The following is a 26,370-nucleotide window of genomic DNA, read 5'->3' on the forward strand; positions in this document are numbered from 1 at the left end:
AAATTTTTTAATTTATCACCTTAAGGTAGGAAAAAAGTCTTTCAGACTCTTTCCTTTCACTCTCTTATCAGTACAAATATAAATTATACTGTTATCTTTTACAAGTAGAAAACAGAAGGCTTTTGTAAATATGTATGTGTGAGTGGTTCTCAAGGTGCTCATCCACAAACTATTTATTACCAGTCTGGAATAAGGAGCTTGCACCAGGATGAATGTTACTCAAAGCACTGCCTCCTTCATCAAGAAAGTCTTGCTGAAAGAGACAGAGACAGAGAGAGGAACTAAGCAGTTTCATTCACATTCTGGTTTGAGATCCTTATCTCGCTGTAGACCATTACTAACCAGTTTGCAAACCAGCAATGCTCTACATAACTGGGATCCTCCTGTGAATCAGATTGACACTAATATAAATGTCAGTTTATATATAATACATGTGTGTGTGTGTGTGTGTTAAAAATAACTTACATTGGGATAATACTCCATCACAAGTAAATACTCCATGCGTGCATCTGCAGTGACTCTCTCATCTCCAACTATAAAGCGAGCGATGTTGTCATGTTCCATCAAAGGCACTCTGTAAATGTTCTTTTCATTGATAAAATTCTGACGGTTTGCAAAGGAAAACACCTTTACAGCAACTGGACGTTCATCTAAGGAACCTTTATATACGGCTCCATATCGACCCCGGCCAATAAGCTGTAAGTTTGTTTTGAAGAAAGCAAGATATTATTTCACATTACAATTGAACAATCAAATACTAAACAATAAAATATAAATCCATATGTATGCAATAGCTCTCTATTGCTTCGTATAAATCACTCCATTATCAAGAAACTAATACAGCTGGCATCTTACATGGCCTAGGGAAACTCCTACCAGATCATCTTCCCATAGGTGACAACTAAAAACTCTGAACAAAATTTTAAAAATAATCTAGAAGTGCTGGAGAATAAATAAAAGTAGGCAGATGCTGAGAGGAGTCAACAATTAGAAGAAAGGAATAGCATAGGGTAAGCTATCTGTTTTATAGCTTTTTGCTTGTTAGCAGGCTGAAATCTCCACTGTGCAGTGGAGCTAAAATTGTGATAGAAAAACCTATAACCTTTCAGGCCCCAGGAACCAGAGGATAGAATCTGGGTCAACCACAGCTGCTGGAAAGTGAAGGGAGAATCCCAGGAAGGAGATTCATTCAGACTGGGAAACCCAGTGAATGCATGGGACAGACTCCAGCTAAAGATAAAATAACTGAACTTTCGCTCAAGAAATGAGTTTGCAGTATGTCAAGCCAAGCTAATCGCCTACTAAAACAAACAATGAAAAGAACAGACTTTAGAAGAACCTAACAAAACACAGGGTCTCCACAATATAACAATTCACAATATCCAGGATACAATTTAAAAATTACTCAAATAAACAAACAAAAAACCCAATAAGATGCAACTGTTCTCTTCAGTTTGGCTTTTGGGATTTCTTTGACTTTTTACTAAAAAGAGGTTAGGGGGTTTACCATCATTCATTTAAACTTATTTGTTTTATTTCATTCACTATTTCTAGTTGAAAATTTAACAAACAGAAAGACTGCCTTTTAAAAAGTTTGTATCAATATAAAGTTAAATCAGCAATGTTTAGAAGTGTTTCTTTTAATCACTCCAGGATAGAGTCCTAATGGTTTTAATTAGTATTTTTTTCAATTTAGTAAATTGGATATCTTATTATATAAAATAGGCACACTTCTTTTGTGAATTGACAGTTCATCTCTTTTGTCCCTTTTTAATAGACTGCTTATTTCATGTTGATTTGTATCAGCACTTTATCAATTCTTTTTATGCTGAAAAACTTTAAAAATTTGCCTTTAACTTTTGTTAATTATATTTTTCTCCCAAATGAAAGGTTCTTAAAATGTTTTATATAATTAAATCTGTCATATGTATTATTTAACAATCTCTGGTTTGAGAATCATAGTTATGTATTATTTAACAGTCTCTGGTTTAGGGATCACAGTTCATTTACCCTAATAAAGATCATAAAAACATTTATCATGGTAAAACTTTTAGCATATTACCAAATGAAATTTTAATTCTATACAAAATATAATAGCCACATATACCTGTACAATATATAACACATGCACAGACCAGAAATATTTATTTGGCATCTACTATGGATTCCTCACCTGGCACATTCTCAGAATCTGAAATGCCTTTATTCCCATAATCTGTTCAGGTCTGTACTCAAAGATTATCTCCTTTCTGAGTATACTTTCCATCTCCTTTCTAAATATATTTTCTTTAATAATCCCTTTTCCATAACTTTCTTACATCATTTGCTTTATTTTCCTTCATAGCACTTACTACTACTTGAAATAATACACAGTTGACCCTTAAACAATGTGGGGGTTAGGGGTACTGACCAGCCACATAGTCCAAAATTCACATATAACTTATAGTTGACCCTCCATATAGACATAGTTCCTCTGTGTCCATGGTTCTCCATCCACAGATTCAACCAACTGTGGATGGTGTAGTTCTATAGTATCTATTATTTTAAAAAAATGTGTATGAGTGACCTATAGTTCAAATCTGTGTTGTTCAAGGGTCAACTGTACATTCATTTATTTAGTCTCTTGTGGACTCTCTCCCCCAAGAATAAGGGATACCTGTATTGTTCATCTATATTCTCAGTGCCTAGAATAGGCCTTGGCACAAAACTGATAGGCAACAAGTGCTTGTTGAATAACTGAATGAATAACTTAGTGAGTTAATGAAGTCACTGTCTCAGATATGCCATGAGAGCAGAAAACATAGTCCATAATCTTAAGAGCAATCTTACCTCCAACAGTTTGAGATTATCTAGGTCAAGAGAGGGCTCTGATGCTGCTGCCTCCATCATGTTCATACTGTGAAGACCTTGTTTACGGTCTCCTATAGAAATAGGAAAAAGAAGTTACTAATGTGTGGTTCTCTTAAAATGAAAATCTTTGTTACACTTTCGAATATATCACAGTTACAAAGAAGATCTACAGAAGGATAAGCAGGAAAATTTATGCTTAATGTCAATGGGAGTAAAACTATTTTTCCTAAACCAGGAATCATCTATAAATGAAAATGAAGGATGAATAACATGAAAGATGAATTCTGGGAGATGGTTCCAGCAACAGACTCAGTATAAAACTCTGAGAAATACTGCAGAAACATTAAAGAAGGTTTTATTAAAGTTATTCAAATGAATGAATGGATGCTGGCTTCCTAAAAAGCTCATCAAACCTAAAGTTTATTAGAACCAACTGGACATTTGATGATACTGAAGAATTACTGTTAGTATTTTTAGATGTGAAAATGGTATTGTGGTTATACATATTTTAAATCCTTGTATTTCAGTGATAATACTAAAATATTTATAGATAAAAGTGATAACTGGGATTTACTTCAAAATAATCTAGCAGCATGGAAGGGTGTACGGCTACAGACGATGTATAGATGTGATAATGGTTGAAGCTGAGTGACAGGTATTCTGTATATGTTTGAAACTTTTCATAAAATGAGAGGAAAAAAGTTTGCTAAGAGAGAAGAATGGGAGCTACCTCAGCACGGAGATATTTTTCAGCACAGAAATTATTTTTAAAAAGAAAATAAATTCTGATTAAATGGCATGTCTAATAAATAACAGAAGAAAAGGCTATATTTTTACCTGTCAGCATCCTGTATCCAAAGCATAAGGCAACTATCAAAACAGCTAATACAGAGACTGATGCCAAAGCAATGATTATTGTCTCATCTCGGTTAAACGAATGAGGCGGACCTAAAAGGAAACAAATTTTTTACATAGTCAAATCAGCAATGTTTTTGTATCAAAGGAAATGAAAGAAAAGTTAATAATAATTTAGTGATAATTGCAAATTCTAACTTTTTAATCATACAAAGTATTTAATATGGACCTAGAACACTAAAATGTTAGTTGTGCTCCTAATTACTGATACATCAACTGCATCATGGAATGGCATAAACAGAACAATATAATATTTAAGAGAACAGTCTTCAGAATCACATTTGGTTTTAAATCTTGACTCTACACTACTCTCTCAGAGGCCTTTAGCAAATGATTTGACTTTCCTCATCTTTAGTTCTCTCATTTGTGAAAACAGTACTCCCTACATCATAAGTCTTCTGTGAGGCTTAGGTGGGTGGGAGCTTAAGTACTAAGTACAGTGTTGAGTATGCAGTACCTATGCAATAAGTGGTAGTTATCAAGTTTATTAATATTGACATAATTATTAATAAAAAGAGCATGGCTTTGCAGGCGTTGAACCTGAACTGGACTTAAAACTCAGTTCTTCCACTTATTCTATGATTTTGGGAACATTTCTTCACCTGTCAAGGCCTAGGCTTATTCACTTGCAGAAAGGAAACATATGTATAAATCACAGGGCTATTATGAGCATTTAACCATTTCATGTGGTAGTTCCATTCTGTGGATCAGATCATATCTAGAGAAACACTCCTTAGAATGGAGCACTCTTATCAACTGGAGCACATCCAGCAGAGAGCAAGCAGAATAGTGAAGTATAAGAATTCTGAAATGTGATAGGTAGAAAGAACTGGAAGGGTCCAATTTGGAAAAAGAGAAAATCTGAGCTTGGTGCTTTCTATTTCAGAAAGTTATTAAATATTGATTAAATTTCTTTAATAGATACACACCTATCCAGATGATATACTTCTCCCTGTGTGAGTTTTAGTAGATTGTGTCTTTAAAGGAATTCGTCCATTATACCCAAGTTATCAAATTTGTTGACAAAGAGTCATTCATAATATTTCCTATTATACCTGTCCATGGGATCAGTAGTGATGACCTCTCTTTCATTCTTGATTATTAGTAATTTATTTCTTTTTTCTTTTTTTTTCTTGGTAGACTGGCTAAAGATTTATCAATATTATTGATCTTTTTAAAGAACCAGCTTTTGAATTCCCTATTAATTTCCTATTTTCAATTGAATTCATCTCTGATCAGATTTTTATTCTTTCTTTTTTTCTGCTTACTTTGAATTTAATTTGCTCCTCTTTTTCTAGTTTCCTAAGATGGAAGCTTAGGAAACTGCTAGAAGTTATTATGAAAGAAAAAAGAAGAAATAGATCTCTCTCTTATAAATAACCTAAACTAGTCAGACTATTAGTATGTTTTTGTGAAAACAGCTTTATTGAGATATCATTCACTTACCATACAATTCATTCATTTAAAGTGTACCATTCCATGGTTTTTGGTATATTTCATTAATTTTTAAAAATTGTGGTGGAATATGTATAATATGAAGTCTGCCTCTTTAACCACTCATAATTGTAAAATTGCATAGCATTAATTATATTCACAATGTTATGCAACCATATCAACACCTATTTTCAAAACATATTTATCACTCCAAAGAAAAACTCTGTATCCATTAAGCATTAACTTCCTATTCTCTCCCTTTCCTAGATCCTGGTCAACTCCAATCTACTTTGTGTCTCTATGAATTTGGTTACTATTGATATTTCATATAAATGGAATTGTGTAATATTCATTCTTTTGTGTCTGGCTTATTTCATTTAGCATAATGTTTTCAAGGTTCACCCATGCTTTATCTTTTCACTTTCTTCATATCCATTGAAGCACAAAAGTTTTTAATTTGAATGAAGTCTGATTTATCTATTTTTTTCCTTTGTTACCTGTATTTTGGTGTCCTATGTAAAAACTACTAAAGCCAAGGTCATGAAGATGCACCCTTCCGTTTTCCTTTAGAAGCTGTAGGGTTTTAGCTTTTATATTTAGGTTCTTGATACATTTTGAGTTAATTTTTGTATATGGTATGAGGTAGGGGGTCAACTTCATTCTTTTGTATGTGGATGCTAGTGTCTTTTTAATTCAGTTCAAACAATCTTTGTCTTTTAACTGGAATGTTTAACCTACTAATATTTAAGATAATTAGCAACATCATTGTGTATATGTCTACTACCTTATTTTAGACCATCTGACCATACCCACCAGCTGTCTGGGCAACAGAAAGACCTTAGAATACTTTAACTTCATTAAAACACTCTAATTGTTACTGGCTGTCAATTTTAATCTCCTTTTTTAAATTCCATGAACAATTATTATGAGTAAAAGTGCTGGCAATGAGAACTTTACTTACTCTGGCTTTAGTCCAAATTGGTACAACTTCTTTGGAAATAGTTTAGTTCTATCTACTAAAGTGAAACATATATACACTTTGTGACTAAGCAATTCTGCAGCTAGGTATAGACTTTGGAGAAACACACGCACATGTGTACTAGAACATATGTTCAAGAACGTTCATAGCTAAATTATTCATAGTATACCAAAATTAGAAACAAGTCCAATATTTATCATCAAAAGATTGGAAAAATAAACTGGTATATCTATACAACAGAATACTACTGCAGCAATGGAAATAACTTGCATTCATTATATTAAAAACAAACAAAAAATGGTAGAAGAACTATAGCTTTACTCAGAAACACAAATCTTAAAAACATCATGTGTGAAGGAAGCAAGACACAAAAGAAGATGGTATGAATTAATTTATATAAACTTCAAAAACTGGAAAAATTAAACTATATTAAGCTCTTGGGCATATATCAGAAGATAGAGCAACTATAAAGAAAAGCATGAAAATGATTATTGTAAAAGTTAGAATAATAGCTATCCTCAAGGAGGAAACGTGAGTTGTGATTAGGAACAGACAACACAGGGATCATTTGAGATGTTCTCTTTCTGGTCTTGGGTTTGATGATGCTTTATATTGAGCTGCCCATATTTTATGTGTTTTACTATAAAATACTTAAGCACAGAAAAAAGACTAGAAGGAAATACACTGAAATGTTAGTAACAGTTTTGAGCAATTTTTATATATGTATTTTCTAAATTTTCTACAATTAATATGCATTATTTTTATTTTAAGCAGAAGAAAAGCCAACAACCATCATTTTAAAAGAACTCACTGCTTGCCCTCTAGTTCACAATGTACTACCTGTTTTCATGTATGAGCTTCCCTCTTTATTGGCTGGGTGCAGAATGTTCCTGCTTTGCTATCATGAGGAATTAATTATCTTCTAACATCTTACTTTTGGTATCCCAGGGTCTCTGAAAGTCTGGGCTTAGACATGCTGGTATTGATAAATAAGAGTTATGGTACAAAAAAAATTCTCCTTAAACTCTATGCTAAACAAACTATAATAAAATGAAGGTTTTCAACTTATTTTCCTTTGTCTCCAAAATACAATCATACCACAAACACTGTATCAATTTAACACTGTCACATCTGAATCCTAGTTTATATTAAACGGCTAAGAGGTTTACCAAAAAAACAAACCAAAACAGAACATTAAGCTATTATCCTCTGCTCTCTCCTTATTCCCAAATATTAAAAGATAAGATTATTAATAGGTATATGATAAATCAAACATACTGGGCTATCTACCTCTTAGAAGAATAATCAACACAGACTAATCAATGATTTCGTTATAATGAACTATAGAAGTGAGTAAGGGGAAAAGAGACAAAATCATTCAAAAGATGTTCTTAAATACAGTTAAACTGTTCTGCATAGCTGTAAGCTGTTGAAAAATCACTGAGGCAGATATATTAGCCTGATAAAAGTCTGGGACGTTGAGCAGAAGCTTGGCACTGATCATGAAGCCAACGAGAATACTGCAAACAGATTCTGTAAGGAATAAATACAGTTGTAAATCAAAGAATATTCCTCACATGTTTATGTCTGTTGAAACAGCATCCTGTTCAGCATTATTTATGTGTAAATGGTTTTGTTAATGACATTTTCAGATTACAAGGCAATGACTAGCATCAGAAATACACAATTAAAGGTTTTCTTCTGCAAAAGATCCATATTTTATTCATCAAAATTAACAAACACAGCACTATCTTTAAAATAAATAATGGAATGAAACTCTTTCGCGTCTGGGTCGAGGAGCGGTCGCTCGCGGTCACATCTGCAAATGGGCTCCATGGCCTAGCGTCCCTGTCCCCGCCACCCGTGATCGAGTGCCGAGGCCTGCGAGGGGCCACCGAGGTTTCCACCAACCCATAAGCAAGAGCACGGCAGAAATGCCCTCCAATGGCTCGCTCATGGCCACCCACGACTACTAGCCACTCCATCTTGGTTCCACTTCCAGTAACAGCTCCTGCGGAAGTGCGGAATACCCTGGGGAAGCCATCCCCCACCACCCCGGTCTCCCCCAAACTGTCGTGGGACACTGGTGGGCTAGCTTCTTTTCTGGGAAGCCCACTCTCCCATTCATGGCCACAGCGTCGGAGTCCCCAGAGCACTTAGAATCGCCCCAGACCTCCACTGGCACGATCACCTATGACCTGGCTCTGGAAGCCATGGGGAAGCACCAGGGTTTTTATAATCTAGTTTGGGTTTTAAAACAGACAGTTTAACTTGTTCATAAATGAATGTAAATTATAAGAAAACAGATGTTAAAAAAAGATTAAGGGACTGTTCTAAAAAGTTATATGTTTTAATAGAAAAATTTTGTAGCACCTATCTTGGCTGCTTAAGAAATCTCTTTGTTATAGGCCTGGTACTGTGGCAGTCCATGAAATTAGACTAGATTAGATTACATGAAATTAGATTAGATCAGGAATCCACTGAATTTCTGATTCCCAAACCTCCCTTTTGGCATTTGGTGTGAGAAATTGCTCAGAACTTCAAAACAGAGGGCACTTTCAGAGTGCAGGAAGCAAGTGAAGCCTAGCTGGTTGAACTTTTTTGAAGAAACCAACTTGTGTGCTATCCATGCCAAATGTGTAACAATTATGCCAAAAAACATTCAATTAGCATGCTACACAAGTGGAAAACGTGCTTAAGAATCCATTAGGACAGGAAACATTTCATTCTCAAAAAAAATTTTTTTTTCATCTGTATGTCAGTTTTTAATATAAATGAAAAAAAAGAAAGCATAAATGCAAATCAAAATGTTCCAGTGAAGACGTTTCAGCAGTTCAACTTATAATAGTTATAAAAAAACCTGCTTCTGGACAATGCCAACATTTGGATTTTTAAAAAACAAGTAAATTTCTTACTGACAGCAACTAAATACTAAGTGGTGTTTTTAGCATTTTTATCATACAGTAGATTCCATCCATTCACTATACTTCTCAGAATTGTCCTATATGCAAGAGCATGTTTTCAGGGTTGTCTGTCTTCTGTGCTGCTCCTGTAAGATTGATATTAAAATTAAGCTATTTTTAAAAAGTGATTATACTATATGATTTTTAAAGTCCTCCTAATTCTAGAATTCTGTGTAAGTTTTCTAATATTTTTTGAATCAGCACTCTTCATGCTTTCATTTTCAAATATACAAAGGAAAATGCAACATAACTTTTACATTAAAATATACATCAATCCAAAAATCAAAAACAAATTCTTAATTCTTATAATAGGGAGGGAAAAAGTGTAAAAAATTTTTAAACATGTTAAAAACCATGCTAAGTGAAAAACTTTCCAGGAGATGTCACATAGTTTAAAAATATGAGATTCCCTGAAAAACTGCCAGGAAAAATATTTCAATATGTGTATTCACATGTGTGTGCCATAAAAGAAGCCTTTAACCAATAAACCTCCAAACTTTTGGGTTTTGTTTCTTTAAGGAAAAAAAAACTTTTAAAAAATATATGTGCTATATATATATATATGCTATACCTGAAATTGTTGTATTCCCCTGGCTCTAATAAACCGTCTTCTTCCTCCCTATTAGCTTTCTCAGTTAAATACTCAGCCAAATGTAAACACTGCTATGTATGCCTGTGTGCAGTGACTGGGCTTGTACAAGCAAGCGCTTCCTGAATGCAGAACAGACAGGGAACTGCTGTCTGCCTCATTGGAGCCTGGGATGTTTCTGTTTACAAATCCTGGAGCCAGGCAGGGGCCACTACTGGAGGCGTGCTGTCTGCTTCCTTGCTACACTCAGCCTTTGTCTGGGTCTGTGTCAAAGAAAGAACAACATTGTTGCATGTGCAGCAAGTAACAAAGGAAATCTTAAACATAACACACAGGCTTATGTTGGCTCCTTAATCTTTTACAACTCTGTATGGAAAGGCAAATTAGGGATTAGGTTTTCTTAAAAAAAAGAAACTTTTTAAGCAATGTGCTTTTCATAAAAGCAGAAAAAAACCATTTAAAATCAAAACAATCTGACTGTAGTTAAATGAATTCCTTAGCAAAATAATTTAGATTGTTAAATACTGTTTTGGTAATAACGATACACTGTGCCGTTCAGTGTTTTGAACAAGTATTTTTATAAGGAATAAACAAGGTTAATTTATTTTAATTATTATGTTCGGAATGGCAACTATACCATAATCATAATTCAATTAATGTTTATGTATAATGTCCTAAAAACAAATTGAGATGAGATAAGATTTTTTTGGTTTTTTTTAAGACAGTATTTAATGCTGAATATTTAAGACTATTTTAAATTTAATTTGCCTCGTTAACCACTTCAAATAGACCTAGCTTGTAAGAAACAAATAACAACAAACAAAAACACTTTATACTCTGCTCAGTCCAGGCATTTTACGACTGAATTATAAAAAGAGCAACAGAAAACTGAGGGAAAGAAATGATCTGAGTTAAACATCTCCCCTCCTCAAAAAAAGTTTGAAAAGTAAACACAGGTAAGACATTCAGTGCCTATCTCTCTTAACTTCTAGTTATGCATTTATAATTTTAACAGTCTTTAAAATACCTGTTCTGTAAAAAGACTGAATTTCAGCATTGTTTCTTTTATGAAAGAGTGAATTAAAACTAACATATTTCATTGCAATAAAGTCATTAAATAAGCCTAAAAATAGCATTTAAGTAACTAGATTAAGAATTTTTAGTAAATATAAGAAAACAGAAGATAAAGATTAATCTCCAGACTATGCCACCTTAAGAAAAACACTGACATATTAAAAAAAAAAAAAAAAAAAGAACCCACCATTAGATATGTTATCAGAATATTTTTGGTATAATTCTACCAGGCCTTACTTGTCTCTATTCTTCTCAGATTTCATTTTTTGACTTTTTATATAGATATGATAAAAGTGTTGTTATTCCTCACAATAGCTTTTGAAAATAATTATTTCATACTTCTTAGAGGGCATAAATAACCTAATTGAGTAAGAAAAGTCAATTTGAGCCTAAATTCACAATAGGAAAATGGAAATCTAATCACTGTAATATTTGTTATGTAAAACAAAACAGAAAGAGAAAAATTCTCACAACATGGAATCAAACCACAGAGTTAAATCACTCAGAGATCCCTACCCAATTTTCTTAACTGGTATATAAGTGATACTTCTAAATCCAGAATTCATACTAAAATCTCTTGTTTTCAGAAAATGACCATGAAATAATTTGACTACAAGAGTAGAAGTTATATCTTCCAGTCATAAGTATTTGCCGACGAGACAACAAAATATAAATTGCATTGTAAAGATAACCCTGGCCCCCTCTGATATTCTTTTCATTACATACTATACTTGTACTCACTCTTATTAAGAAAGCAAGATAGACGTGTACAGAAAAATAATTATCTTTTTTTCTACTAAACTTCTGTTTGTCTGTTTTCTAGTCTTTCCCATGATTATTTTCTTTCTTTGAACCATTTTTTATTACAAAACACAACCCATACACACAAAAAGTGTTAATAATACAAATGCACAGTTTGGTGGATTATGAAGTAAATACTCATGTAGCTACCACCTGGACCAAGAAATAGAACACCTAGGTTTCCCAAAAACCTACTTGCTCCTTCTGAGTCAAAATAGCCTTTCTTCTCCCCAGAAAAAGCCACTATCCTGACTTTGTGGTAATCATGTCCTTGCTTTTCTTAATAGTATTACATTCTCTACCTGCTTCATTTTGCCCATTTCTGAATTTTATGTAAATGGAATTTTTGTGCCTTGCAACTTTTATTCAATAATATGTTTTCAAGATTTAACCATGCTGATGCATACACATGAATTTCATCCAGGGTTGTTTTTCTATATAACAAGCGATTTTTCCTTGTAATGAGTCTGGGATTTATTATAGTGATAATTAAAAGATTACTGTAGATAATCCCTATTATGCATAACAGAAATATAACATAGACATACATTTGATTTTTCACTTACATTTAGTACTTTTAAAGTATCCAATATTTTTGGCAAGATAAAAATATTAAACAAAGCAGACAAATGGAAAGGCTGCACATTCTCTCCCTGTTTCTAATGTTTTGACAGCAGAAGCAATAGCTAGGAATCAAGAAGGCCAGAATTAATTAAAGATGCACTAGGGTAGAACAGAGCAGAAAGAAAAGCTTGGAGATTGACAGACAGAATAGAGGGAAATATAATTTACTGGACAGGGCTTTATGCAACCAGCACAGATCAGAAAACCATTATAATACACATCTAAAACCACGGAAATCCTTAATTCATCTTTTCCATAGTTTCCAGACTATTTCTTTATCCCCTTCCTTCAAGGCACCTGCTACACCATATTTGACAATTCTTTAAAAGGGAGCTTCTAAACATGCACATCTGGTCTTCCATGAAGGGATCACCAGACCATCACTGATTATTTTCACTCGAACTGTTCCTAAATATTTGCTTGGTTCCTACAAACCCTACTTCTAGATAGTGGAAGTAGGTGGTAAAATGACAGAACACCTAGGGTATTAATGGGGCCAAGGCTAATTTAGAATAAAGAATAATTGTTGCTGGTACTGAGACGTTTCCTTTGTCTCTGGCAAAAAGACATTTTGTCACTGGCAACACAGACATTTATTTTTCTCATCTCCTCAGCTTTTCTTTTCCCCAATCTCTCTATTTTTACCATTCTTTCTTTGATGTTCCTTTCTTTCTCTCTGTACATATTTTTGTCTGCAAATTTGTCTCATATGCACCCACAAGTCCTGCTTCTATTTTTAGTCTAACTATATCTTGACTATATCTTGCTTTTCAAACAAAAGCCAAAAAAATTAGTTACCTTCTGATCTCTGAGAGATAAAAGAAATTTTTAAAACTCTCTTAGTATTATATTGAACTGCAAAACAAACCACATTAAGTTTTTTAAATGAGTGATTGTTCAGTAGCTCCAATCATTTGATAGATCCAACAATTCAAAAATCATCAACTAAAAACATCAACCTAATAAAAAAGAAAAATTATTGATCTTAACAATAACTGACAGACTGTATTAAAGAATGTAGAAAATAACCTAACTAAAACATCTATATTAAAAGCTACCAGAGTGAAAATAATTTATTCCATTTGTGGTATAAATTATTTTATACCATTTGTGGGTATAGTTTGAATGTCTATTCTTATATACAACAGTTTTTATTTTAAAAGGAGTGAGGAATTTATAACATACAAAAAATGAGTTGGTACTAAATATATACATGCTAAAAGAAATCTGCTGTTTATGTTTGGAAAGTAACTCTTTTTGCTTCCTAAAATTCCTACTTTCTTATACTGGAAATACATCCACATTATAGCTATGGCCTCATGGTAGATGGAATGTACCTCTCCAACCCTTGACTTTGAACCTGGCCATATGACTTACTCAGGCCAACAGGAAGTTGGCAAATTTAAAACAAGAGATCTAAAATATGCTTTTGTGTAGTTGTGTTTGCACTCCTTATGATCAGCTAATCCACTATGAGAAGAACTTACTCTGAGTAGATGCTGCCCTTTTATCCAGAGCCCCAGACAGAGAAGACCTGAACTGACCCTGTCTCCTAGAACTGAGTCCAGCAAACTCCAGCTAATCCAAAAGAACAGTGATCTCGAGAATAGAGGTGGCTTACTAGTGAAGTATTATTGGCAATAACTGACAAATACATGAGTATATATCCTACTGCTCATTTAACAGCTTATAGAGATGTGTGCAAATATATACAACTTCCAGTTATCCAAAAATTAGACATTTAGGAACAATTTAGAATAATTTTTTTTCTAGTTATGCTCACATTTTCTCAAAATTGTAGACATATTAACATCCAAACCAAAAAGTCTGTAAGCAATGCCTACAACCCTAGCTATAGAATGAATTTTTAACAATGGAAAAAATAAGTTATATTTATTTAAAACATAGCAATTCAGTTGTTTTGTGAGGTAAGACATGTATCAGTATTTTATTTACCTTTTCTGAGTTTTAGTTTTGCAAGATAAAAAAGAGTTCTGGAGATTGCTGGCATAACAGTGTGTATGTACCTAACACTACTGAACTGTACACTTAAACATGGTTAAGACAGTAAATTTTATTATGTGTACTTTACCACAATTATTTTAAAAAGTCTAAGAGAATGGTTCTAACCTTCAGAAGATAACTTTTTATTTTTAAAATATCAAGGATATATACATATAAGACCAGAACTCAGTAACACAATTTCCAATATTTATAAAATGCTTTATAGATATTATTAGCACTTATTTCAGTGTATTTTTAATCCATGACAAAGGAAATAAAAATTGTCAATTTCCTTTTCATTCACTTCAACACACTGACCTCTGGTCAGCAGCTTGGGCAGCTAGAAATATCATGTGACTTTCTAGGTGGTTTGGCACTGAGATGTGTCTGACTGATTTTTTAAAGGGAAAAGAAGTAATCTTGCTCTTAATAAAACACACTGTGATAGACAAAATCATCCCCAAAATGGCATGGAAGAACTCAGGACAGATACAAAAGAAGAAATCCTTACAGTGAAATAATTATAAACTACTGTTTTAAATATATGAATAAATTTCTATTTTAAAAAAATTCTGTTAAAAAAACTTAAAATCTCATGTAAAAATGAGTAGGGAAAATTCCATTTCATGATGAAAGAAAGAAAGAAAGAGAGGGAGGGAGGGAGGAAGACAGATCACAGGCAAAACAAAAGAAAACAAAAACAAAAACAAAAAACTCCATAAACTCTAAAACAGAAAGCATGAATTCTGAATTAAACATCAGACTTTTAATCTCTGTACCAATATTAATGGAAACTGAAATTAAAGAATACCATTTATTTTCTCAGTCTTAAAATACTTCAAAAAAAAAAAAAGTCAACATGAGTTTCTCTTCTTAACATATAACCATTCAAATGTTGCTTTCTCATACAATAAACCAATAGATCTTGTTGGGTAAGCCACTTTCACCAAGCTATGTCAGTCTTCATATCAACTGATCTTTAATTAATTAAACAAATTATTGAACATCTTAGAAATGCAGAGGAATGAGCAGAAAATATAGGGATATCTAATGGAACAGGTTGAGGTCTTATGGATGAAAGGTCATGAAAGTAATTGGCAAGAGTATGAAAAAAAATTTTAAGTTAAAAAAATTAGTTAAGACCTTATAGTACTTAGTAAATGACTGAGGGAATAAAGGGGAAGTGAAGTTAATTGCCAAAAAGTGGTTCAATGATAGACATATTAGGGTGACTGCATCTCCATACTATTTTAATAAATGTCATAGTAGACTTGAGGATACGGATAAAATTGGGAATCAGACTGTAAAGCTGGCAACAGATATCTGGAAAATATTTCCCTCCTCCCTCTTTTGCGCCCATTTCTTACATTCATATATTAACACCAAAGCCTCCAATTTTCTCCTTCCACCAACATTCTCCATTATGGATTAAACTGGCAAAGAAACAGACAGCTGACCAAAAACATAAAAGAAAAACAAAATAACCTGTGCCCTTGTGTACCAGTTTGAATTTTGGAAAAATGTTGGGTACCAACCCATGAACAGAGATGATGAAACTAATCAAGGGATCACAGTAGTTAATTTGTTTTTGTCTTTTGGGGGTGAGGTAATCAGGCTTATTTATTTTCTGAGGAGGTACTAGGGATTGAACCCAGGACCTCATGCACGCTAAGCACGCAAACTACCACTTCTGCTGTACTCCTCCCCCAGGATCACAGTAGTTAAAAGAAATATGGAGGGGTAGAAGGGGGAAAGGGATATGAGATCACATTTTTCATTCAAGAATAAGAAATTATCATTTTTGCTTATTTATTTACTTTTCTATTGAAGTATAGTTGATTTAAAATTGTGTTAGTTTCAGGTATACAGCAAAATGATTCAGTTTATATACAGATGTGTGTGTATATGTGTATATCTTTATTACATATATTCTTTTTCAGATTCTCCTCCATCATAGGTCATTACAAGATATTGAATATAGTTCCCTGTGCTATACAGTAGGACCTTGTTTATCTATTTAATACATAATTAGGTATATCTGTTAATTCCAAACTCCTAATTTATCCTTCACTCCCTTTGGTAGCCATAAGTTTGTTCTCTATGTCTGTGAGTCTATTTCTGTTTTGTAAATAAGTTCATTTGTATCATTTTTAAAAGATTTCACATATAAGTGGTATCATATGATATCTGTCTTCGTCTGACTTACTTCACTTAGTACGATAATCTCTAGATCCATCCATTTTGCTGCAAATGGCATTGTTTCATTCCTTTTTATGGCTGAGTAATATTCCATTATATATATATATATATATCCATTCATCTGTCGATGGACATTTAGGTTGCTTCCATGTTTTAGTTATTGTAAACAGAGCTGCTATGAACACTGGGGTGCATATATCTTTTTGAATTAGAGTTTTCATCTTTTCCTGATACATGCTGAAGAACTGCTGGATCATATGGTAACTCTGTTTTCACTTCTTTAAGGAACCTCTATACTGGCTCTCCATAGTGGCTATACCAACTGTGTAGGAGAGTTCCTTTCAAAAAAATCTTTTAAGCTTTTAGCTTTACTAGGAATCTTGCTAGTATAAATACAACACTCTCGTGTAGAAGACTATTTATCCAGAAAACCGAGTCTTGATCTGTTCAGCATTCATGTTATTTCTGAAGTTTAAATATATATACTTTTTATTATTTGAACAGGTAATACACTGACATGAATATCTCAAGATATTAACTGAAAGTCTCTTTCACACTTCTAACCCCATCAAACCACACTCTCTTATATACTGACAGCCATACGTATATATGTAACTACTCTTTGTACTTTCTTATGTATTCTTTCAGAATTTCTTTATACATTTACAAGCAAACTTGAATATAAAATCATATCCACACCTTAGAGATACCTTAGAGATCTTCCTAAATTAATCCAGAGAAAGCTTTTAAATCTTTCTTTAAAGCTTCATACTATTCCAATTTACTCTTGTACCAAAGTCTTTTAACCTGTCTTCCATTGTTATTTTTACTATTTTGCTATAAAAAACAATGCTGCAATTAATGACTTTATTTACAATCATTTCAAAAATATGTGTATATATCTGTATGATAAACTCTCAGAAATGGAACTACTGGTTTTGGTATTCATATATCCCAACTCCAAAACTGCCTAATGATTAAAAAATTAAAAATTCGATAATAGTTCCAGTATCTTCTGGATGCATTCTCTGGGTTTTTCTGTTAAATGGATTAAGGAATGGAAAGTCTAATATGCAATGCACTTCAGCACTTTAAAACAGCTGTTATTCAAAAAAACACATAAATGAACAATAACATGAACATGTGCATTATCGACCACAATCCTGGGAGATCTCTGTGATCATCTGTAGTATCTGTCCCACCAATTTATAATTATATGGATTGTGATTCTGTGATTTTACCAAACAATCTGAACACCCTGGAAACCATATCACTATCATGCACTGTCTTTAAAAATACATATACATACATTCATTTTCATATTTTTTCATTAGTTATTATAAGGTATTGAATATAGTTCCCTGTGCTATACAGAAGCAATTTGTTTTTTAATCTATTTTTTTATATAGTGGTTAACATTTGCAAATCTCAAACTCCAAAATTTACCCTTTCCTACTCCCTTTCCCCCAGTAACCATAAGATTGTTTACTATGTCTGCAGATCTGTTTCTGTTTTGTAGGTGAGTTCATTAGCGTCCTCCTTCTCCTCATTTTTTTTTTTTTTAGATTCCACATATGAGTGATTTCATATGGTATTTTTCTTTCTCTTTCTGGCTTACTTCACTTAGAATGACGGTCTCCAGGTCCACCCATGTTGCCACAAATGGCATTATTTTATTCTTTTTTATGGTTAAGTAGTATTCCATTGTATAAATATACCACAATTTCTTTATCCAGTCATCTGCTGATGGACATTTAGGTTGCTTCCATGTCTTGGTTATTGTATATAGTGCTGCTATGAACACTGGGGTGCATGTATCTTTTTGAATTAGAGTTCCCTCCAGATATATGTCCAGGAGTGGGAATGCTGGATCGTATAGTAAGTCTATTTTTAGTTTTTTGAGGAATCTCTATACTGTTTTCCATAATGGCTGTACCAAACTACACTCCCAACAGCAGTGTAGGAGGGTTCGCTTTTCTCCACACCCTCTCCAGCATTTATCGTTTGTCATGCACTGTGTCTTGGCTGATAGTTTCTTATTTATTACCATGGCATAGTTTAAAAAAATGGATAATCACTTAAAAAATCATTTTAGAACAACATGACAATTTGAATGCCTTGAGTGTTTAGACTCTCAAATACTTGGGCAGCTGAGTTAATTCAGGATATGATATGATATAATGTGATGTGATGTGATATGATAAACAGACTGAGACAGTTGATGTATTTCCTAGAAAATATAAACAAACGTTCTTGAGAAAAGTAGCTCAGAGATTTTTAAAACTACCAAAGAATTTTTCTAAAGATCTCATGCTGCTGCTCCTAGGATTAGATGCTTATGCTGAGACACAGGCACAGGGGTAGGCAAGTGAAGTGCTGGGAAAAAGAAAAGTCTATGACAATATCCTGAGGATGTTTATGCTTATCACTGCAGTCCAGGGTCTGTAGTCACCAAAATATGCCTGAACAAAGGCACCAGGGAGCAGGTAGCAAAGAAATCTCAGGGAGCTGAAAGGCGGTGGCACAGCTGAACTATGACTAGTTCTTGGGAAAACACATACTTAAAAACAGAGACAAGTACAGTTTGAAGTAGAAACATTCTCTGTCATTCATTTTTTCCTCTGGTCTGATTACTGCCTCTTTGTGAACCTCATTCTCCCAGAAAGCTACATCATTTAGTTAAAAAAATAATGTGATAGATACTGTGATATCTACAGTGATACTGCAAGAATGTAATTATTATATTAACGTGGCAGGTAGATAAGACTGCCCCTTAATATCCATTCTGCCTTCATTCTAGTGTGACTTCCTGAAATGCACAGTCTAGACAGCAAAAAAGCCTACATTTCCTAGACTCTTCAGCATCTAGGATTTCAGAGCTGATGTAGCTGTAGGCAGCTGAATGCACTTACAAAATATCTGGAAGGCAGAAGTGAGATGGATCCATTCTTCTGTTCTTTCTAAAAGCCAACATGGCTGAGGGAAACTTTTAATATTTCTGTGTCTGTGTATTAATTTCCTGTGGCTGCTATAACAAAGTTATCACAACCTTGGTAACTTAAAACAATGAAAATTTACTCTCTCATGGTTCTGGAAGCCAGAAGTCAGAACTCAGTTTCACTGGGCTGAACCAAGGTGTCGGCAGAATTGTGCTCCCTCAGAGGCTCTAGCCTCTTTCAGCTTCTGGTGGCTGCTGGCATTCCTTGGCTTGTGGTTGCATCACTCCAGTCTCAGCCTCCATAGTCGCACTGCCTTTTCCTATTCTGTATGTGTCAAATTTCCCTCTGCCTCTCTCAGGACTCTTCCAAAGACATTTAGGGGCCTCCCAGATAATTCAGGATAATCTTCCAATCGCAAAATCCTTAATCACATCTGCAAAGACCTTCTTCCCAAATGAGGTAACACTGATAGGTTCCAGGGATTAGAGCCTGATATCTTTGGGGAATCATATTTTAGTCTACCATATGTTGTATCAGCAGAGATACGTGTCCAGTCACCCAATTCATGGGTATAGAAAAAAAGTGCATGAAGCATTCCGCTGGTGCAAGGTGTGGCAGGTGCTGTAATATTCTGCAGACAGTAGTAGTTGTGGTTATCCAAAATGTGATGTGCTCTCTACTTTTTTTTTTTATGATATTGAGCGTTCTGTTAGCATGGAGAATTATTAAGGTAATATATGTACTATATTTACACATACAGAATATATGTACTACAATATCCTTTCTTTCTCAAGACAAGCACTCTTCCTCCTACTGGGAGAGCTCTTTCAAAATACATGGGACATTTTTAAAGACTAGGGTGGAAGGACTATTGTCATTTATTGAGTGGAGACCAGGGATTTTAAAATCCTTCAACATTTGGGATGGTCTTGTAAAACTAACGCATTACCCAAAATGCCAATGACAGCCCTACTAAGAAATTGTTTTTGCCCTTACCCTCACCCTAGGCGCTAAAGCCCTCACAAAGAAAAAGAAATCTAGGAGAAAAGGATACTATTACAAGACTCCTCAATAACACAGACCACTTTCTATGTCTGGTGTATTAAAAACCTCTACAGGAATTTGAATCAATCTTTAAAATAGAAATAACTTAATGGTAGTCTTCTCATGGGGGATAAATTCCAAGACTCCTAGTGGATTTCTGAAACTGCAGATAGTACCACATACTATAGATACTATGTTTTTTCCTATGCATACATACCTACGGTAAAGTTTAATTTACAAATTAGACACAGTAAGAGAATATCCAAATTGTCAGCATCACTACTTTTATGCTTTGGGGCCATTACCAAGCAAAATAAAAGCTACTTGAATATAAGCACTACAATACTATGACAGTCGATCTAATAGCCCAGACGGCTACTAAATGACTAACAGGCAGGTAGTAGAAACAACATGGATATATTGGACAAATGGATGATTCATGTCCTAGGCAGGATGAAGCTAGACTGCACAAGATTTCATCGTGCTCTCAGATGATTTAGGTAAGCAATTTAAAACTTATGAATTGTTTATTTCTGGAATTATCCATTTAATATTTTCAAACCACAGTTGATCATAGGCAACTGAAACCATGGAAAGAGAAACCATGGATAAGGGGGGACTAATCTACAACTTGAGTAAAAACAATGAATGGTTTTGGAGTAGGAATACAACTTCAAGTCTAGATCTGAAAATACAGGAGGTTTGGAGCTTCCTGAAATTTGAGAGGAAGTTTAGCTGTGAGCAATAGCCAGAGTCATAAAAAGATAACAAAAGTACACATTAGAGTGTACTCCCAAGAATGTCACTTAAGTTATTCAAAGTGTGCTAGTCTATCAAACTTTAAAAATGCCCATATTTGACAACGTGAGAAATGTTTTCACACAAATGTTAAAAAATACAACAGTCACTATGCGCCTCAAAACATATATGTTTGTCTTTCAAGTATATATATATGACCTAAAGAAAACCTGATTTAAAGTCAACCTCTACTGGGAAATGTCTTCTGTTGATGGGAACATGGCAGCTGCACCCCATCTCTGTGCCAGCCCAACCCTGCCAGCAGTGGTCCTGGGGGCTGTGGGTGAACTGGCTACGCTCTGCCCTCCAAGTGTAAATTCAGACAAACATGAATGGGTAACAACAGAAAAGAGTGTTGGAACAGTGGGGATCAGCAATGTCGCACAGGAGGCTTTGGGAGATGTTGTTTTCTGTAGTTTGCCTGAAGTTCGGACAACACTGAACAAACAAGAGGCGTTTGGTGCTTTGGAAAGGGTGAAAGCTGCTAGTGAACTGTATTCTTCTCTATTAGGAGAAGTAAGTGAAATTAATGAAGCTCTAATAGAAAATCCAGAACTTTTCAACCAATCATGTTATGAAGATGGTTGGCTGATCAAGATGACACTCAGTAATCCTTTAGAACTAGATGAACTAATGAGTGAAGAAGCATATGAGAAATACAGAAAATCTATTAAAGAGTGAATATGGAACCCCTAAATAAACTAGTATGAAACAACTTAATCTAGCATGGTTGTCTTAAATTAGTAGTGGAGAGAAGATTTTTTTAAAATGCATCTTTTAGCAAAAGAAAGTACTTGCAAAAATGTTACCAGAAGAAAATACCCCTTAACTTCCTAATGTCTTCAGATAAACACTGCATCTTTTTCACAGTGCACTGTGATTTTTAGGCTCGGCTCCACTTATAATATTCACAATTTCTGAAATTTTCTGTGGTAAAACTAGTTATAAAACTCATGTATTTCAAGGATAACATTGTTATTGTAAGCCCTATATAATATTGTAACTTGTTTATATCTATCCCTGGATTTGGGTCAAAATACATTAACGATCTTCCTATTGGAAATAACTAGCAGTAGAGAAGTTTTTATTAGTTGTACAATGCCGGATTTTTTGTTAGTTGTACAATGCCAGATGAAAAACAATACTATATTACTTTTGCAACATACTGTGTTTGCTGGTGCTATTTTTATACAGTGGAGCAACAGCCTTGCAGGAAAATAAGAAACAGCTGGATAGTAAAACATTCAACTTCATAAAAAAAAAAATGAAAGAAAGAAATGTCCTCTGTTGCCGATTATTTCATAGTGTGCTAATTAATTTCATCCAGTATATTTTTAGAATATAATGAAACTGAATGTTTTATCAACTAACTGTGCCTATGGATATTTTGTCTTCAAACAAGATATAATCAGAGGGATTTAGAAAGCACATATGAAAGTATGTAATCACCTTGCACCTAAATTATTGTTTAAACAAATAAAAAAACTAAAACACAAAGAGCTTACCTAGATTTTAAATAATGTGCTTTCTTGTGGTGCTTATTTTTCTTAATAAACAAAGTAAACCTATTCATTTTCACTGATAATGTGCATTTCTAAGCTCTTCTTATAGCAATACAATGTCTTACACATAGTAGGAGAGGATTAATATTTATAGGCTTGAACTGATTAACATTTATTGAATATTACTATAAACTACCCACTACTGATAGAAAGGTATGAGAAATACACATTTATACAAAAAAACAATATTTTCTGTATTTGCCTCCTATAATGACTAGATGTAAATGTGAAAAACAGCAGTGATGAGAAATAATAAAGTTAGGAATAGCAAAACAGGGCAATTGGTGGATGCTGAGCTGCCCAAATCTAGGGTCCAGATTTACATAAGGATAACAGAAGTGTAAGAAACAGAATCAGCATTCTGTGTTAGAAGTTATTGTGTCTATTATAATTACAGACTAGTGTCTATCAGATTATCTCCAGAATTAGTCAAATCACAATTTTTTAATTATTATTATTTCTCATTTACTTCCTGTAGTGAGTTGATTTATGGTCCCCCAAAAGATATGTCCACTGTCTACTCCCCAGAATCTGTAAGCTTGACTTTATATGGAAAAAGGGTCTTTACAGATATAATGAAGGATATTGAGATAAAATCACCCTAAACAGGATGGATCCTAAATCCAACAATAGATGTCCATATGAGAGAAAGGCAGAGGGATATCTAAGACAGAGGTAAAGGTCATGAGAAGATAGAGGCAGAGATTAGTATATGCAGCTGCAGGTCAAGGAATACCAACAACTGTTGACATCTACCAGGAACTAGAAGAGAGACAAGACTCCTTCACAGTTTCCAGAAAGAACCAACTCCACCAACATCCTGACTTCAAACTTTTGGCCTCCAGAACTGTAAGAAAATAAATTTCTAAGCTACACTGGTTTTTGTTAATTTGTAATGACAGCCCTAGCTAACTAATACACTTCTACAGAATATTCCTATAGAAAAAAGTTTCAGATGAAAACCAGTCATACTCAGGATCACATGTTTAAGCTGTATAATTTTAAAACATAAAGTCATTTGATTTCAGGGACACAAGGATGGTTCAACATCCAGAAATCAATCATTGTGGCACACCACATTAAAAATATGAAGGATTAAAAATCATATAATCATCTCAATAGATGCAGAAAAAGCATTTGACAAAATTTAACATCAATTTATGATAAAAACACTCAACAAGGTGGATATAGAGGGAATGTACCACAACATAATAAAGACCATATATGGCAAATCCACAGCTAAACCATATTCAATGGTGAAAAGCTGAAAGCTTTTCCTCTAAGGTCAGGAACAAGACAAGGACGTCCACTCTCATCACTTTTATTCAACATAGTATTGGAAGTCCCAGCCAGGGCAATTAGGCAAGGGAAAAAAAAAGGCATCCAAATTGGAAAGGAAAAAGTAAAACTGTCTCTATTTGCAGATGACATGATTTAAATATGGAAAACTCTGAAGACTCTACCAAAACAAACAACAACAACAACAACAACAAACTGCTAGAACTAATAAACAAATTCAGTTAAGCTGCAAGATACAAAATCAGTATTTCAAAAAATCAGTGTTTCACTTCTGTAAGATAGACAGATTTCTGGAGTTTGGTTATACAACAATATGAATGTATTTAACACTACTAAACAGTAGAATTAAAAATGATTATGGTGGTAAATTTTACGTTAAGTATACTTTATCACAACTAAACATTTAAAAATGTATTTCTTATAAACGGTATATACACAATGTGTAGCTATCTTGGCTAAAGACAGTAATCTACAGTAAAGATAGAAAAATAATTATGAAAAAATTTAACAAAAGAACTGTAAGACTTGTACACTGAAACTACAAAACATTGTTGAAAAAATTAAAGAAGTCCTGAATAAATGGAAAGGCATCTCATGTTTATGGATTGAAAGAGTTAATATTAAGATAAAAGTATTTCTCAAATTTATCTACATATTCAATGCAATACCTATCAAAATCCCTGTTGCCTTTTTTGTAGATATGGACAACACTGCTGGTGGGAATGCAAAATGGTTCATAGTTTGGAGAATAGTTTGGCATTTCACCAAAAGTTAAATATATAGATTTACCCTAAAACCCAGTAATTCCACTGCTAGGTATATGCATAAGAGAACTGAAAATATATGTCCACAAAAAAACTTGTACATTAATGTTCATGGCAGTATTATTTATGATAGCAAACACTGGAAATAACCCAACTGCCCATCAAATGATGAATGAATAAAACAAAATGTGGTATATCCATACACTGGAATACAGTTGTCCCTTGGTGTAACAAGGGGAACTGGTTCCAGGAACGCCAGGGATGCCAAAATCTACAGAGGTTTAAGACACTTATATAAAATGGCATAGTACAGTTGGCCCTCCTTATCTATGGAACAGTGGAACGACTGTATTATTTATCTCTAGAAAGGAATTAATTACTGATACATGCTACAACATGGATGAAACTTGAAAAAATTTTCCTATATGAAAAAAAGACACAAAAAACCACATAGTCCATAATTTCATTTATATGAAATGTCCAAAACAGATAAATACATTGAGACAGTAATAGATTAGTGGTTGTTAGGGCCATGGGGTGGGGGCCGTGGAATGAAGAGTGACAGCTAATAGGTTTAGGGTTCTTTTTTGAAGTACTGAAAACGTTCTAGAATTAAGACAGTGGTGATAGTTGTACAATACTGTGAATATACTAAACACATTGAATTTTTCTCATTAAATATATACATTAAAATAGTGAATGTTATAATATATGAATTAGATTTCAATAAAGCTTCTTAAAAAAAAAGAACAGAGAACCAGCTTAAAAGGGCTCTTCTAGCCAAATTCAGGGTTATTTTAGCATTAAAATAAAAATCCAGAAGTCTACAATAATACTCAAAAACAAAAACAACTTTTTTCTTACTTCTTTTCTCTTTTTTAACTCAAGAATGCCAGCTATTATTAAATTAGAAGAAATAACAGAATTAGAAAATCACCATTTTATAACCCTTAATACAATAATAGGTTTGGGAAAGGACTATATTAATGCATGATAAAGCCATTATGAAAGTTTACTGAATAACAAAATTATTTGCACAGTGCCAAAGTATCTACCCACAGATTATCTACTAATTACAAAGGAGAAAATGTGCCTTTCCAATGGAGTCACCACCTTAAATGATACAGTGCTTGATATGATATAATAAGAAGTATACAACATCACCCATGAAGTTGAACCCCATTGAAATATTTAACCCCATTAAAATCAACTCTAGACCTAATTTCCAATTTAGAAATTCCAGGGGATTAAAAATATAATAAGAAAATGATTTAACAAACCCAGAACGTAGGAACAACTGGCCTAAACTCTCTGGAAATCAATTTCATGTAGAATAAAAGGTACGGGCAGACTTGGATTAATAGAAACTAAAGAGACAAAACAATCAAATGCAATGTATCAACCTTGACTGGAACCTGCTTTGGAAAAAATTATACAACTCATTATGGAGAAGTCTGAGGTTGGATTGAATACTGTATAATGTTATGGGATTTATTGTTAAGTTTCTTGGATTTGAGAATGATGCCTTGTTA

At 33.6% G+C, this 26,370-nt stretch overlaps 1 protein-coding gene across 2 annotated transcripts in view; it reads right to left on the bottom strand.

Moving 5' to 3' along the window:
• BMPR2 (bone morphogenetic protein receptor type 2) overlaps positions 1-26,370 on the bottom strand; it is a 166,655-nt gene that overhangs the window by 41,225 nt on the left and 99,060 nt on the right. Inside the window, exons 1-4 of one of the 2 annotated variants that reach the window (XM_032480055.1) lie at positions 9,111-9,115; positions 3,688-3,798; positions 2,830-2,921; positions 466-696 (exon numbers count right to left, since the gene is read on the bottom strand). In XM_032480055.1, coding sequence (XP_032335946.1) covers positions 466-696; positions 2,830-2,921; positions 3,688-3,697 — 333 coding nt within the window. In that variant the 5' untranslated portion in view covers positions 3,698-3,798; positions 9,111-9,115. Of the gene's footprint in view, positions 1-465; positions 697-2,829; positions 2,922-3,687; positions 3,799-9,110; positions 9,116-26,370 lie in introns of those variants that run through there. The other variant, XM_032480054.1, reaches the window with a different exon arrangement.

This window comes from Camelus ferus, chromosome 5 (genome assembly GCF_009834535.1).
Source record: "Camelus ferus isolate YT-003-E chromosome 5, BCGSAC_Cfer_1.0, whole genome shotgun sequence".
NCBI lineage: Eukaryota > Metazoa > Chordata > Mammalia > Artiodactyla > Camelidae > Camelus > Camelus ferus.